At 38.4% G+C, this 14,299-nt stretch overlaps 1 protein-coding gene across 1 annotated transcript in view; it reads left to right on the top strand.

Annotated features, from left to right (window-relative positions):
• KIF13B (kinesin family member 13B) overlaps positions 1-14,299 on the top strand; it is a 198,236-nt gene that overhangs the window by 94,823 nt on the left and 89,114 nt on the right. Inside the window, exons 13-15 of the mRNA XM_024746932.1 lie at positions 4,863-5,075; positions 6,645-6,755; positions 11,996-12,130. Of these exons, the coding sequence (XP_024602700.1) occupies positions 4,863-5,075; positions 6,645-6,755; positions 11,996-12,130 (459 nt within the window). The remainder of the gene's footprint in view (positions 1-4,862; positions 5,076-6,644; positions 6,756-11,995; positions 12,131-14,299) is intronic.

The following is a 14,299-nucleotide window of genomic DNA, read 5'->3' on the forward strand; positions in this document are numbered from 1 at the left end:
AAAAAAAAAAAAAAAAAAAAAAAAAAAAACACTTGTAAATAACTCTTGAATTAAAGGGATACATATTATAAAACGTTTAATTACCAAGGAAATAATTGTCTCAAGTGTCAGTAATTAACCTTGAAGTCTCATTTGTTTAATTTCCAGAAGAAATCTCAATACGATACTCCTTCCTCACACTTTCCATAGAAACATCTCCTGATCATTCCTGATGATTTCTGGATGTGCCTGATTTAAAAGAATATTCATTGTCCTGTCGTTCCAGTGTTGCTGCTTCAGTCCATTTAACCCAACAATAAGAAATACTTTGTTAAGTTGACGTAGTTAAAATGGCTAGGTTAATCTTTGACTGTCCATCCCATAGGCTGGAGGCCAGGAGAGCTTGGGTCAGGAGAATCAGGTACTGTGCAAAGTGCTTCACATACATTATCTCATTTATTCCTTGGAAGGCAGATGGTGGTGTTCCCATTTTACAGATGTGGCAACGGACACAGAACCTGCAAGTGACAGAACCAAGATTGGAATCCAGGGCTGACTTTGCTGCCCATCTTCTGTTGCCTAGGCTGTGCTCTTCTTACTAAAGGTTTCTTTTCACTAGAAAGAGACGCACCTTACTTTTACCAAATGTGGTAGAAACTGTTGAATATAATTGAACTTGAAGAACAAAACTAAACACTTTTTTAAAAAGCTCACTTTATCTTCTGTTTAATAAAACTAGGCTATGATTGTAACTGCTATGTGTTAATTCTTAGGCTAAAAAAATGAACAGTTTCCTTGATCTTTGTCATATTTTTCCTGAAGAACTACATGACCTTCTTTACGATGTTTGACTTTTGTACAAGATCATAAGTAGGGGCATTTTTGTAAAACCTATGCTGGGGTTTAAACAGTTTTCCCCAAAGCCTTTTGGAATCCATTGCTACACAAATCATTCTCCTTTCAAGTGTCTTTTATGTCCTTCTTTAATTCTCAGTTAGTCTAATTCTTCCTGATCCTTGTTTGACTTGGTATGATGCTAGTATTCTCCACCGTGACTTTCATCCAACTCATAAAATTGCTCATCCTTTATAAGATCTGCAGTTTCTTTTTAAAGTTTTTTTTTTGCCTTGTGTTCGCATTATAATTATGTAGTGCTCTTAGAGTCAGAGAAACTGCTCACACTTGGTGATTTGGCAGGTGGGGGTGTGACGTGGGGGGATGGGGATGGATGTGATTGCTGTTCTCTCGGGCAGGGTTGAGCGCTTACTCATTTGGTAAGTGGTCAGTGGAGAACTGTTTCATATTAAGATTATGTTTTCTTCTCTCTGTGACTTTCTAAATATAGGTCTCTTAACATCAAGTAACTTCCTGTAATGAGTGCTCCAATAATGAATATCTTTGGAATTCATCTACTTTTTTGCATCCTTTCTGCCAGTTACTTAATGAATAATGAAGGCTTTCTTCTCTCGCCTGGGTGATTGAAACTTCTTTCCTGGGCTTTCCTAGTTCATTCCTTTCTTTACAGTTAGGTTGCTGTCTTTCTAAATTAATACTCTTCTTAAACTTAAATGTCTTCAATAACTCTCCAGGGGCACTTATGATAAAGTCCAAGTTATTTAAAGACTTGTGGTTTACTAGGCCCCTCCCTACTTGTCAGTGTTCAGCTTTTGCTTCTTGACATTATCAGTTCTAGCTGAGTGATGAGTACTTTTACTTCTAGGACTTTGCTCTTACTCTGCTGGGAACTGTCTTTCTCCTCTCTTCAATCCCTCTTCCTACTTCCCTCCCTCATCCCCTTTACTTAGGTGATGCTTATTCATCTTTAGGTGTCAAATGTCACTTTCTCTGGGAGTCTTTTCTAACCTTTCAAGACTGGGCTTTCTGCTTTTTCTCTGTTTTCCCAGACCATATTGTATTTACCTCTACTTTAGTTCTTAGCATATAGTATTTGCTCACCAGCATTGCCCTCTAGATGGTAAGCTCCGTGAAAAGTTGAATGAATGAATAATTTCAGCTCTGCTCTGCACTAGCATTATGACCTTTGGTAAGCCTGTCAATCTTCCTGGGTCTCATTTTCTCGTCTGTAAAATGAAATAATTTGATTAGGTGACTTCAAAGAGTTCTTTCAGCTTTAAAAAATTCCGACTTCTAAAATTCTTTCTCATGTCCATTTAATTTGCAGTTTCTGCGTTTGAAACAAAGCTCATCTGATTTGCCTAATTAAACAATTAAAGAGTAAACAAGAAGCATTATACTTTCTCCTTGAATGAGTGCCAGTTCTTTTGTTGCTGTTTCCTCTTTGCTGATGGCATGAGGCCATTTTTGAATATGAGCATATTGTTGCTCATGCACGAGGGCTTTTAAAATGTCAAGTATTAAAAAAAAAATGTCAAGTATTTGTTGTTTGCCAGGTTTCCTTTTCTCAGCACAAATTGAAGCACAGTATGCATGCTTTTCTCCTGTGGTAGTTATTGTTACGAATCCCCTTCTACCCAACCGCATTTGCTGTTCCTGTGGGCTAAGAGAATGCAGTGGTTCTGGAAGGGCATCAGTGCACCACGGCGCTGCTTGTGAACTGAATTCCAGCCTGAGATGTAATTCCTGTGATCTTGATATATGACATTTGAATTCCATTAACGTGCATGGGATTCTTCTTGACATCTTTCTGGAAGTTGCCAAAGCTGGGCACCAGCAATGTGAGATCAGTGTCTGGAAGTAGAGTGAAGCAAGCAGTCATCCAGGCTTTGCAGAAATTGCCTTTGCTTCCTAAAGCCCAGATTACTTTCATTTCCTCCCTTTTCATGCATCGAAGAGTTATTTCCTTCAATGATATAATTATCTTAGCTGTGTTTTCTGTGGAAAACCAAAATTTTAGTAATGGATGAATAAGGGGACGTACTGTTTGTGATTATATTGAACTGTTAGCAACACCTAGGGAATAATTTTGTTTCTGGCACTAGGACAGAACAATTTGGAAAGGCTTCAGGTCTGAACTCTCTCTGTTGCCAGGTGTTATTTTGTTACTGGGCTATCGTGGGTAGCTGTGAGGGAGTGGAAATCATATTGGACTGGAAGGTAGAATACAACTGGGCAGGAATGTTTTCACTTCACTAGTTCTGGATCTGTAGGCAAGGTATTTAACCTCCTTTGTCAGAACAAACCTCTGGTTTTTCATCAGTAAAATGGGGATACTAATACTCTAATTCACAAAAGGCTGAGGACTGAATAATCTCTGCACAAAGGTGTATAAATCACGGGTGGTTCAAGCAAATTTTAGAAATATTGATAACGGAAAACATTTCTATCTTCAAAAGTAAGAATTTTGTATTGGTTAATGCAGCCGAAAGATAGAGTTGGCTTTCTTGTGATCTAATGAATTCCTCATTAGTGGCCAGCCTGAGTGTTCTCTCTAATATTGTGAGTCTATAATTCAGTGATACTTTACTACTGAAAGGGGGCATTGAATCTAGTCTTCTGGGTAACTCTCATCCTGAGATAGTGTAGTGGGAGTTATCTATGGCTGTGCAACAGATTACCCTGAAAACTCAGTAGCTGGGAGCAGCCATCGTTTGTTACCTCAGGGTTTCTCTGGGTCAGGATTCCAGGTGCAGCCTGAGTGTTGTGGGTGGGGTCTCTCCCGTGGCTGCAGTGCAGGCGTCATCTGGAAGTATGCAGAATGGGGGCCGCAGTCCTTGCCGGGCTGCTGAGGTTGGATCTGCTCACCTGAGTGCTTGTGGGCAGGCGTCAGAAGATGTGTTTCCAAACTCACTCCTGAGGTCTCTTCCTCGGGCTGCCTCACCTCATGGCAGTGGTTTCCCTGAGTGAGAGAAAACACCCACAACAGAAGACAGTCTTTTATAATCTAATCTCAGACGTGGCAAGCCATCAGTTCTGTGTTCTCTTCCTTAGAGGCAGATCAGAAAGTCCCGCCCACACTCAGGGAAGGGGAAGACACGGTGGTGTGAATTCCAGGAGGCGTAGATCTCTGGGGGCCCGTCTCAGAGGCCGCCCGCGCAGCTGGATTTCATGCAGCCTTTGTGTGGCGAAGTGGCGTGGGGTAGACTTGACTTCCCAAGCCCTGTTTTGTAATCCTGAGTTATATCTAGTTATTTTTTAATGTTCTCAAGGGGAAGTTGTTTTTTGAATTTGTTGAAGCCCATCCTAAAGTCCCTTTAGCGGTTTTCTCTAATGGAGATGAATGTCTTTTTTTCAGCACCCTTGTCTGAACTCTAGAAGCGGTTGTATAGAACCTGAAGCCTGTTTCAGTAGTTTTTGAAATGCTGTCAGATGGAATACGATGAAGGGCCTTCAATGTATCTTTTGTTTTCTAAGACCGTAATTGTACTTTATGATTTAAAAAATTTACAAGGTGCTTGATAGCATTATAACAGCACCACTTTCTGAGCTATTATTTAGGCTTCACAGAGACTCCAGGTACATGGTGTTATGGAGTAGATTGTAGGTAATCACTCTTTGATCAAATACTGTTACGACTGTTCAGTCTTCTCAGGGAGATTTTGTGGGCACTTAAGAAAGCATCCTTTTTTATTCTGAGCAGTCTGCTGACTTATGGTATCATGTTGCCTGTTAAAAGAGGACAAATTGACTTAGAATTAATTTTTATTGAACTGAAATAAGTGTGGGCTTCATTGTATTTCCCAGTTCTTTCTCAAAAACCAAAGCTCCCTTTTGCAGAAAAGTAGCTTTTGCCAGCGAAGAAAGAGCATGGGACTGGGAGCCAGTATACCTGTACTTAAGTCCTGGCTTTGTCCTTAAACCTGTGTTTGACCTTGGGACATTATCTCATCATATGGGGCCTCAGTGTTCCCATATGATGTTTTCTTCCAACTTTAAAATGGTATTCAATTTTTTTTTTCCTCCAGGACAGTCTTGGGGGTAACAGCAAGACAGCCATGGTAGCTACTGTGAGTCCGGCCGCTGACAACTATGACGAAACCCTTTCAACCCTGCGGTATGCAGATCGTGCCAAAAACATCGTGAACCACGCTGTGGTGAATGAGGATCCCAATGCACGGATTATCCGGGACCTCCGAGAAGAAGTAGAAAAACTCCGAGAGCAGCTGACCAAAGCAGAGGTATGAGGCACAGCCGAGCAGCATTATGGGTCTAGGAAAATCCAGTAAAGCTAGAACTTGAATTTTCTTCCCCCAGGGCCATAAGTGATGAGTAGAATTTTTGAATTTCCTATAGGAAGAGAAATTTGAGATGAGTAATAAAGGAAGACAGATAAGTTGTCGTAGTTGAAATTTAGATAGTTTTTACAGGTGTTAAAGGATTGAATAGGAGGAGAGAATAAGGGGAATTGAGAAAATGTTTCTTTCCACAGTATAGGCAGCCGACGAGAAAAGAGGTACAGTAGAATAGGGTAGAGAAAGAGAGGTGCTTGAAACAAAAATAGATACAACTTAATACTAGTGCAGCAAATGGTGGTGAATGTGCATAGGCTAATTAGAAGAGGCATCAAACAGATTTGTGTTGTATCAGATGTTCACCGGTTGAAGTCCAAGCAGAAATCCTAAGGAGGTCTTGCACACCATAATAAGCTAGTTTTTCCATGTTATGGGTTAATTATGTTCATAGGAAAAAATATAGCAGAAGTAGCCATCTGTTTAAAACTGCCCTGTTTCACTATCCTTTGTACATTCTATAGTGTATGATATTTATGTTCCATTACTGAATTCAAAACCTACACAATTCTAACCAAAAATCTTTTTTATTGATTTTTAAAGATTTATTTTATTGAAGTATAGTTGATTTACAGTGTGTGTCAGTTTCTGCTGTGCAGCACGGTGATTCAGTTATATACATATTCTTTTTCATATTCTTTTCCATTATGGTTTATTACAGGATATCGAATATAGTCCCCTGTGCTATTCAGTAGGACCTTTTTGTTTATCCATTCTATACGTAATAGTTTCAAATGCTTATCCTTTTATCAAAAGTGGGATAAAATGTCAGATTCAGGATCCCGACTTTAATTAGCATTTCTGTTCCCATTATTTCCAAGCACTGTGGGACTCTTTCTTGGGCCTGAGGCCATAGCCCTCTTCTCATGACCTGTTTTCTGGTAGTATAACAGTAAATTACATGGTCAAAACAATTACCTTGATTGTATTTTTGCCTGTTGAATCCTATCCTGTTTTTACAGGAATAATTTTACAGTTCATCAAGATTCTTTGAAAGTTTGTTTCTGTCTTCCTGGTATCAGTAACACCGCCCAGTTTTCAACATGTGCAAGTTTAGTCTGCATATGCTTGAAGAAATACCCAAAGTCATCAATTAAGAGTAGAGTGAGGCACACATATGAGTCTAGACCTATTGAGATTTAAAAAAATAAGCCCTTGGTAGCTTGAACTTTTTTTCTCCCTAAATGTAATTAGATCTCACAGTAACAACAGGTTAGAGAAAAATGAAAAGGTTAAGTCTTCTTTCAAACCCACTGGATAACTAGGTGAGTCTGTGGGACCCGCACAGTCTGGATGCTCTGGGTCAGTGACAGTCCTTGTGTCTTAGGCAGGTCAGGGACCCCAGTGAGCTGTAGAGCTAAGAAGAGTCAGGTTGTTCCTCTTGTCCTCCTGGATTTAGCGAATTCTTTCTTCAGGGCATTGTACAGACATTTCATGAAATAAACATTTTGCTTGTAGGCAATGAAATCTCCAGAGCTGAAAGACCGGCTGGAAGAATCAGAAAAGCTAATCCAGGAAATGACTGTGACCTGGGAGGAGAAATTAAGGAAAACCGAGGAGATTGCCCAGGTTCGTGCTTCCTGCTTAAGGAGAGAGAAACGTCGTGGCAGTTTGCGCAGTGCAACTCGGAGCATGTTTCTGATTTCTTTTTGATTTTTAGCTTTGAAGATGGCAAATCTAGCAGATTAAGATTTAAATAAGATCTAAATCCAGGAGTCTGTACTTTACAAAGTTCATTTGAAGGATAAAGACTTAATTACAATTAATTGTTCATTATGTAAGAAATACATTTTTAGTGTCATAAAAATTTTTAAATGATATAGCTAGCCATTGGCTCTGAACACCCAATTCTGTTAAGTGCTTCGCAAACATAAGGAACTCACCCAACTTCAAAATTATTAGTAGTAGATATTTAGGCTATGAGCGTCTTGCTTCCATATGACAACACAGTAAAAGTAATATGAAATACCTAAGTCTGAGGTGACTGTCTCTTATTTTTAGACCATTAAATATAAAGTAGTGAAATCTTCCAGTGGGTGCATTAGCATTTGGAGAAAATCCTAAAATGTCCAACTGTGTGCTTAGTAAAGGCTTTACTCTGTGACTTTCCTCTTAGATGCTTATTCATCCTCTGTTTTAGAAATATATATGATAATGTGGAGGTCAGTACCACACTGAGCAATCTTCTTATGATTGGATAACTCTGATGGTAGATTTAACTGAAATCTTTTATTCTTCCATTTCTGTTCATTGGCCTTAGTTTGTTCTTCCAAAGCTAAGAGAATAAGTGTCCCACTTGTATGTAGTCACTAATAATAACAGTAATAACCCATACTTATCGGGTACATGTACATATTGGGTCCTATGCTAAGCACATCTAAATATACAGCGTTTTATTTAATCCTCCCAATAGCCCTGCAAGATAGGATCTGTTATTACCCAGATATTGAAAGTCACCTCTACCTCTTCCCCTCCTTTTCTAAAATTAAAAATTTCTTGTGTTTTCACCTGTTCTTTGTATTAACAAAATAGAACTTGCTACTTCTTTTGTTACCCAGTAGATTCCATCTTTCAATGTGCTGTCTGGAATCAGTCGATGCGTCAGATGTTGTAGGACAGTACTATTATTACGTAGCATAGGTGGATGTTAGATTTATATTAGTGCAGACTAGGATTTAAGTTGATTTTTAAACATTTTTATTACAGTCCTTTTCAAAATAAATAAAAATATGAGTGTAATAAATCCACACGTACCCATTACCCAATTTCATTAAAGACCAACATAAGACCAGTCTTGTTTTATCTGTATCCCTGCACTGGGTTATTTTAAAGCATATCCCTCAGATTACAGAGAAGAGAATACACCAGTATATAAACTTTACTTCTCCTTACATATTACACTTGCTGTTTTTCATAAATTAAATTCTTATTTAATAAGAATTAATTCTAATTATCATTCAATTTGGAACTAATTTATGTGCGCATTTTTGGGCTGCTCTGAAGATAAAACATTGAAGTGCTGTTGTCCTCGGGTTGCTGTGCTCTGATACGAAGCAGGGGAGGTCTAAGTGAGAGAGTAGTGCTGGTGCAGCTTATCTGTAGCATCTTTCCTCACCTAACTGTCCTCTGGCTCAGTCATATGCCCCTTTTGAGGACAGCCTGATTTTATCCAACACCTCATTTAACACCTTATCTTTCCAAGCCCCCAGGCTTCAGTGCTGCTGAGCTTTCTTCTCCTCTCTCACTGGTCTATTGGTCATTGACCTCTTTGCAATACAGACTGGCATTTCCTAAAATGTATTCCTGGCAGTATAGCCACAGACTGTTAATAAGTCTTAACAGACTGTTAATAGCCACAGACTGTTAATAAGGGGAAAAAATGGTTCATGATCAGATAACTTTGAGGAAACCTAGGTGAACTCAGCCAAATGGATTTCTTTCTTTAAGAGCTCTTTGGGAGTCTGTTCTAAGTCAGCCAGACTCTCAAAAGTCCTCTGGGTTCTGTGGCATCTTCCTCTAGTATGCCCGCCCCCGGAGATTGTCCCTGCCAGTGAACCCTGTGGAAGCTGTCTGTACCCTTTTGACCCTTAAATCATGAGTACTTTATTTACTATTCAGTTTTTTTGTGTGTACTTTTATTGCCTAATGAGTTTGTAAGGTTCTCAAGAAAAAAGGCTGTATCTCTTAATTTTTGAAACTATGTGCTCAGTAGTATTTTTGAGTAAACAGTCAGAACTCAAGTTGACTAATTTCTCAGCCCAGTGGCATATCTTTGATACCAAATTCTCTTATTTTCATCTTTTATGTTCTCAATAAAGAAATGTACACTTACGTGAGATAGATCAAGGGTTAGCAAACTAAGCCCTTGGGCAAAAACCCGGTCTGCCACTTCTTTTCATAGTTTTACTGGAATGTGCCATGCTCATATGTTTTTGTATTATTTATGGCTTCACAGTAGAATAGCTGTGACAGAGACCATAGGACCCAGATGACTAAAATATTTACTGTTTGACATTTTATAGAAAAAATTAATCTCTGATATCAGAAGCAATATTTAGTAAATGTAACTATATTTTATCATACAATACTTGTTTATTCTTTGAACTGATTCCTAGATGTTGCAAACTTCTGTCGTTGTTTAATGATTAAAAACTTCAAAATTTTTGGTGGCAGATGTAGCAACGAATTGACAGTTTTTCAACGCTGTGCCCTTTGGTTTAAACAAAAATTTTGTGGTATTTCTACCATTATAAAATCTCAAACGACAGGAAAACGCTTAAGGAAGTAGGATAAAACGGTAGTTTACTCTAACTGCTAACTTAGACAATTATTCATTTCTATTCCTTTCTCTGGCATAGATTTGCTCAGTGACCTTGGGCAAACCTATATTCAGTGACATTCATTCCGTATTCAATTACCAATGTTGAGCAAAAGTCAGAGAGTTATTATTGGAGAGTGTGGGAATGGTTGGAAATAAGTAAGTCTGGCCATTCATTATAGGGCTTTGAATGTCAAACTAAAATTCTTAGATTTCAGCAGTAGGAGCTAGAAAGATTTTGATTTATCTGTCAAAACATTTACTATATGCTATGTACTATGTAAGTATATCCTGGCTGTTTTATATACATTATCTCATTTAAATCCTGTCTTATCCCTTACTCTGAGTGGCTTTACCTTTGTTAAGTCGTATAGTCCTTTTCAGGCTTGCCTTTGCCTCTGTATGAATTAAAATTTTGCCACTAGATGACAGTAACCAAACTTCTTCTAAATCTTTTAATTATTTCCATAGTGAAAATTACTAGAGTCCTAATAAGAATATAAGTAGAAGAAACTATTGTATTACGAAAGTAGTATTTACTTATAGAAAATACAGAAAGATTATTATGAAGAAAATTTAATTGAACGGATCCAGTCATCCAAAGAAAACTACTGTTAATACCTCTGTGGTTTCTTCCACGTTTTCCCAGTGCACAGATTAATGTACTAGTTATACCCTACATTTTAAATTTAATATTAGTTCACGAGCATCTACCCACTTCATTCGTAGTTTACAAAAAAAAGACATTTTTATAGAGAAATGTTTCTTCTCATTATTGGAATAATTCTTTAATTACACCAATATCCCTTTGTAAAAGACCTTTCCCTCAGTAAGGGACCATACAAGATGTATTAGAATTGCTTTCTTCGTTTTAGGAACATGGTTCTTTATCAAGGATAATCATTGCTTAGAATTGAGTGCTGAAAACTAATGGCTAGTGCTAAACCACTCAGCACTTCCGAAGGAACCCAGTAATGCTTGTTAGAGAAGAGACTCGATTCAGAGGCCCAGAACCAAAATATCCCCTTCAGTATGTTTGTAATAGTATCATTCTAGGGGTGATTGACTGGGTTGCAGTGGCTGTATAAATTAGGATGTGTGTCTAGAAATAGCAAAATTGTAAGGCTGCAGTTTAACTATACTGCAGACTTACTGTGTGGCCCTAGTTAAGTGACTTAGTTTGTGTTGTCTTTCCTCAGAATCAGAGGTTCTTGATGACTCATCACTATTTGCTATTTATACATAGTTAAAGACAGCCTGCCCTGCCCCGATTCGGTTGCAGGATTCATGCGTATCTCCCTAGGTGCACGCGTGTGTATGTTGCATGTACTCACAGATCGGTAGGCACGAAAAGGAAAGGTTCATGTTCTTATGAAAATAGGGCTTTACTGAATATGCAGGTTTTATTTTGATAAATTCACGACACCGACGATTTGAGTGCTCTTGTGTGTTATGCACTGTGCTAGGTGCTAGGAATACACGGTGGAGAGATAGGGTCCCTGCCCTCACAGAGAAACGGTCGAGTAAAAAGTTACCAAGTTTGAGAACAGGTGTGCCCCAGATAGGAGGAATAGGTGTAAAACTCTTAAGCTAGAGAGAGCATTCTTGAGAATTTGAGGGCCCTGGAAGATGTTCCACTAACTGCGTACAGGCTTTGAGAGTAGGGGTGACAAGATGTGATGATGGTGAGTAAATAAATGGGCCAGATTGAAGGGCCTTGTGGGCTTGGTTGAGGGAGTTTGGCCTTTATCCCTGCTGGAGACCCACTGAGGATATCAAGCAGCAGAGTGTATTAAATACTTGGCTTTTCAGAAAGATCACAATTGAGTAAAACACACTTATATTTGCTCACATATACAGAATTAAATGTGAAAGGTGAATTCACAATGTTAGATATTTTCAAGAATGAAAAATGAGAACTTAGTATATTTGGTTGCTGTTTGTTATGGCTTTATTTTATTTATTTAAAAAGATTTATTTATTTATGGCTGTGTCGGGTCTTCGTTTCTGTGCGAGGGCTTTCTCTAGTTGCGGCGTGCGGGGACCACTCTTGATCGCGGTGCGTGGGCCTCTCGCTATCGCGGCCTCTCGTTGCGGAGCACAGGCTCCAGATGCGCAGGCTCAATAGTTGTGGCGCACGGGCTTAGTTGCTCCTCGGCATGTGGGATCTTCCCAGACCATGGCTCGAACCCGTGTCCCCTGCATTAGCAGGCAGATTCTCAACCATTGCGCCACCAGGGAAGCCCGCATGGCTTTGTTTTTGAAATTAAAAAATTTTACCTAACGAAGCAACATTATAGTTTAGAAAGAGAACAAATGCAGTAACCTATAATACCATAGAAAGAGAACAAATGCAGTAACCTATATAATACCATGTCCTAAGTAACATATTTGAGTTATAAAGTTATTTAATAATTACTATAATGTATGACATTTTATGTCTTGCTGCCTCAGTAGCTGTGGAATTAATTCTTCTCTAACGCCTTTTCAGGAGCGGCAGAAACAGCTTGAGAGTCTTGGAATATCTCTTCAATCTTCTGGAATTAAAGTTGGGGATGATAAATGTTTCCTCGTTAATCTCAACGCTGATCCTGCTCTGAATGAACTTCTGGTTTACTACTTAAAGGTGAAGTAGTAGGCTTTTCTACTATTTCCTACCACAGAATAGAGCAGTATTTCACAGTATTTTTTTTTATACTTGGAGAACCATACATATTCAAAAATATGAGTTAGCAAATTGTTTTTATTTGATTAAGCTGGAGTATAGGAAAATCTTGAGTTTCTGAGATCAGTTTCTCTTTGTAGTCTTTGAGTGATGTCATTCAACCTAGTAAATATGAAAGATGATATTCTGATATTACTTCCAACAAGTTAAGTAGCTTAACTTCTATCATTTAATATGATTAAACCAGGGAGTTAAGTAGATAACTTTAAAGCTTACACAGTGACTTTTAAACTGAATGGTTTCATCGGTAGACTAAAGCTTTTGTGATTTCTATGAAGCACAGCTTTTGGTGAGTGGTTTCTTAGCTTACAGAGGAAATGTTTAAAGAAAGTTATTAGGACCACTTGATTTGAAATTTGTGTTTCCAGTAACTTAGGAAAATTAAAATTTTTGGATTATCAACTTATAAAAGAAGGGAGTAAGTCACTTAGAGACTGAGAGGGTTAGAGTATGGAGCAGGAAAAACCAGATATACATTGAAATCTATCTACATTGTATATATGTATATACTCATATACATTGAAACCTATAGGTTGTGGGATGTATCAGGAAGACAAGAGACAACTTTAGGATGAGCATGATATCAGACACTATATAAATTATAAGGAGTTTGCCAAAATTACCTTTGCCAACCCTAGAGCATAAATGAGTTACATAATGGACTGTATGACTCTGACAGATGGTTAATGAATATTTAGGAGGAAGATTTTCCCCTCATAGTATAGGAGCTATCTATGTGGGTTTAACTAAGTTAGTGACTAGGACAGTAAAGACATGAGCTGGTACAGTTGGAAGCAGCTTTAAAATTAGAGAATTGTGTCGTTTCACTTCTAAAGAGACTGAAGAATTCACGACACGTTGGCTGGTTTCCCAGTTTTTATCAAAGGTATCTGGGGTGATTGCTTTGTGATATTTTGATAAGGCCCTGTTATTCGTAAGTATCTTATACCATGTTTTATTACACTGTGAGCTAAATTGTGTGTTTGTTCCATGTAATCTTGTGTACACTCAGGTGCTGTGTGTAGCGGGAGCAGTGCTGGGGTAGGAGGGAGATGCCCTCAGTTTCTAGTCCAGCACCACTGCTTGGCAGATGTTTGCTCTCAAGTCCTTTGCCCCCCACAGTCTACGGATTCTTCCTCTATAAATGGAAGTTTTCTCTGTCCGGCTACCTCACAGGGTTCCTGGAGGATTAAATGGGATTTGACATATAGAAGCACTTTATAAACAGAAGCACTATCCACATATAAATTATTCCACATACCATTTTCTCATTTGATACTCTGGTACCTTATTATATTATCCTTGTTCTTTGAAAAAAATGACATATTAGCACATCTCTTGCTGTGCTTCTAACAATGCTGGCAGCTTTTTGTGTTAGAATTTCAGCTGTAGATATTCATATGCTTTAGGAGAGATGCAGTATTAGAATAGGAGTTAAATATTCTGCCCTTTTAGTTTTCAGAACTGTGAGTTCTTTTTCTTTCTGATGTGATGAAGTTCAAATTGGAGTACACAAACACATACACCCAACGAGAAAAAAAGCCTGATTCATATCTGTTCCTTAACTAAAAAATTACACAAAGGAAACTATTTAAAGACTTTTGGAGAGCAGTTAAAATATTTCTGGTCATCTTGTATGGAGGTGTTGGGATTCTGTTTCAGACTGTGCGGTCAACCCTGTTTTGGCAGAGTTTGAGGCAGTGTTGGTTCTTCACTGCCCAAGCTAAACCCATGACAAAAGTTATATTCATGACAAAGCATATTCAAAAGGATGATCTCAGTCCAAGAACAGTTTTTGCTTCAGTAAAGTGATACCATGATGTGGGTTGGAGGAATTTAGAGGCCGAGCGTTTTTTATTTCTTTGCTTTCAAATTTTCAAGCTGGTTTACATGCTGGACAGATGACCTCATGTCAGTGGGTGACTTTGAGCACCCCATGTGTAAAATGAGGCCCCTGGATTAAATTACCTCTAGCATTCTTTCTAGTTCCAGGTTTTGAATGGTTCTCTTCTAGAATAGAATCCTCCATTTATTTGTTCTGTCTGGAGCTTGCAGAAGCGAAGTATGGTG

The sequence above is a fragment of the Neophocaena asiaeorientalis genome, unplaced genomic scaffold (genome assembly GCF_003031525.2).
Source record: "Neophocaena asiaeorientalis asiaeorientalis breed wild unplaced genomic scaffold, Neophocaena_asiaeorientalis_V1.1 scaffold633, whole genome shotgun sequence".
NCBI classification, from domain to species: domain Eukaryota; kingdom Metazoa; phylum Chordata; class Mammalia; order Artiodactyla; family Phocoenidae; genus Neophocaena; species Neophocaena asiaeorientalis.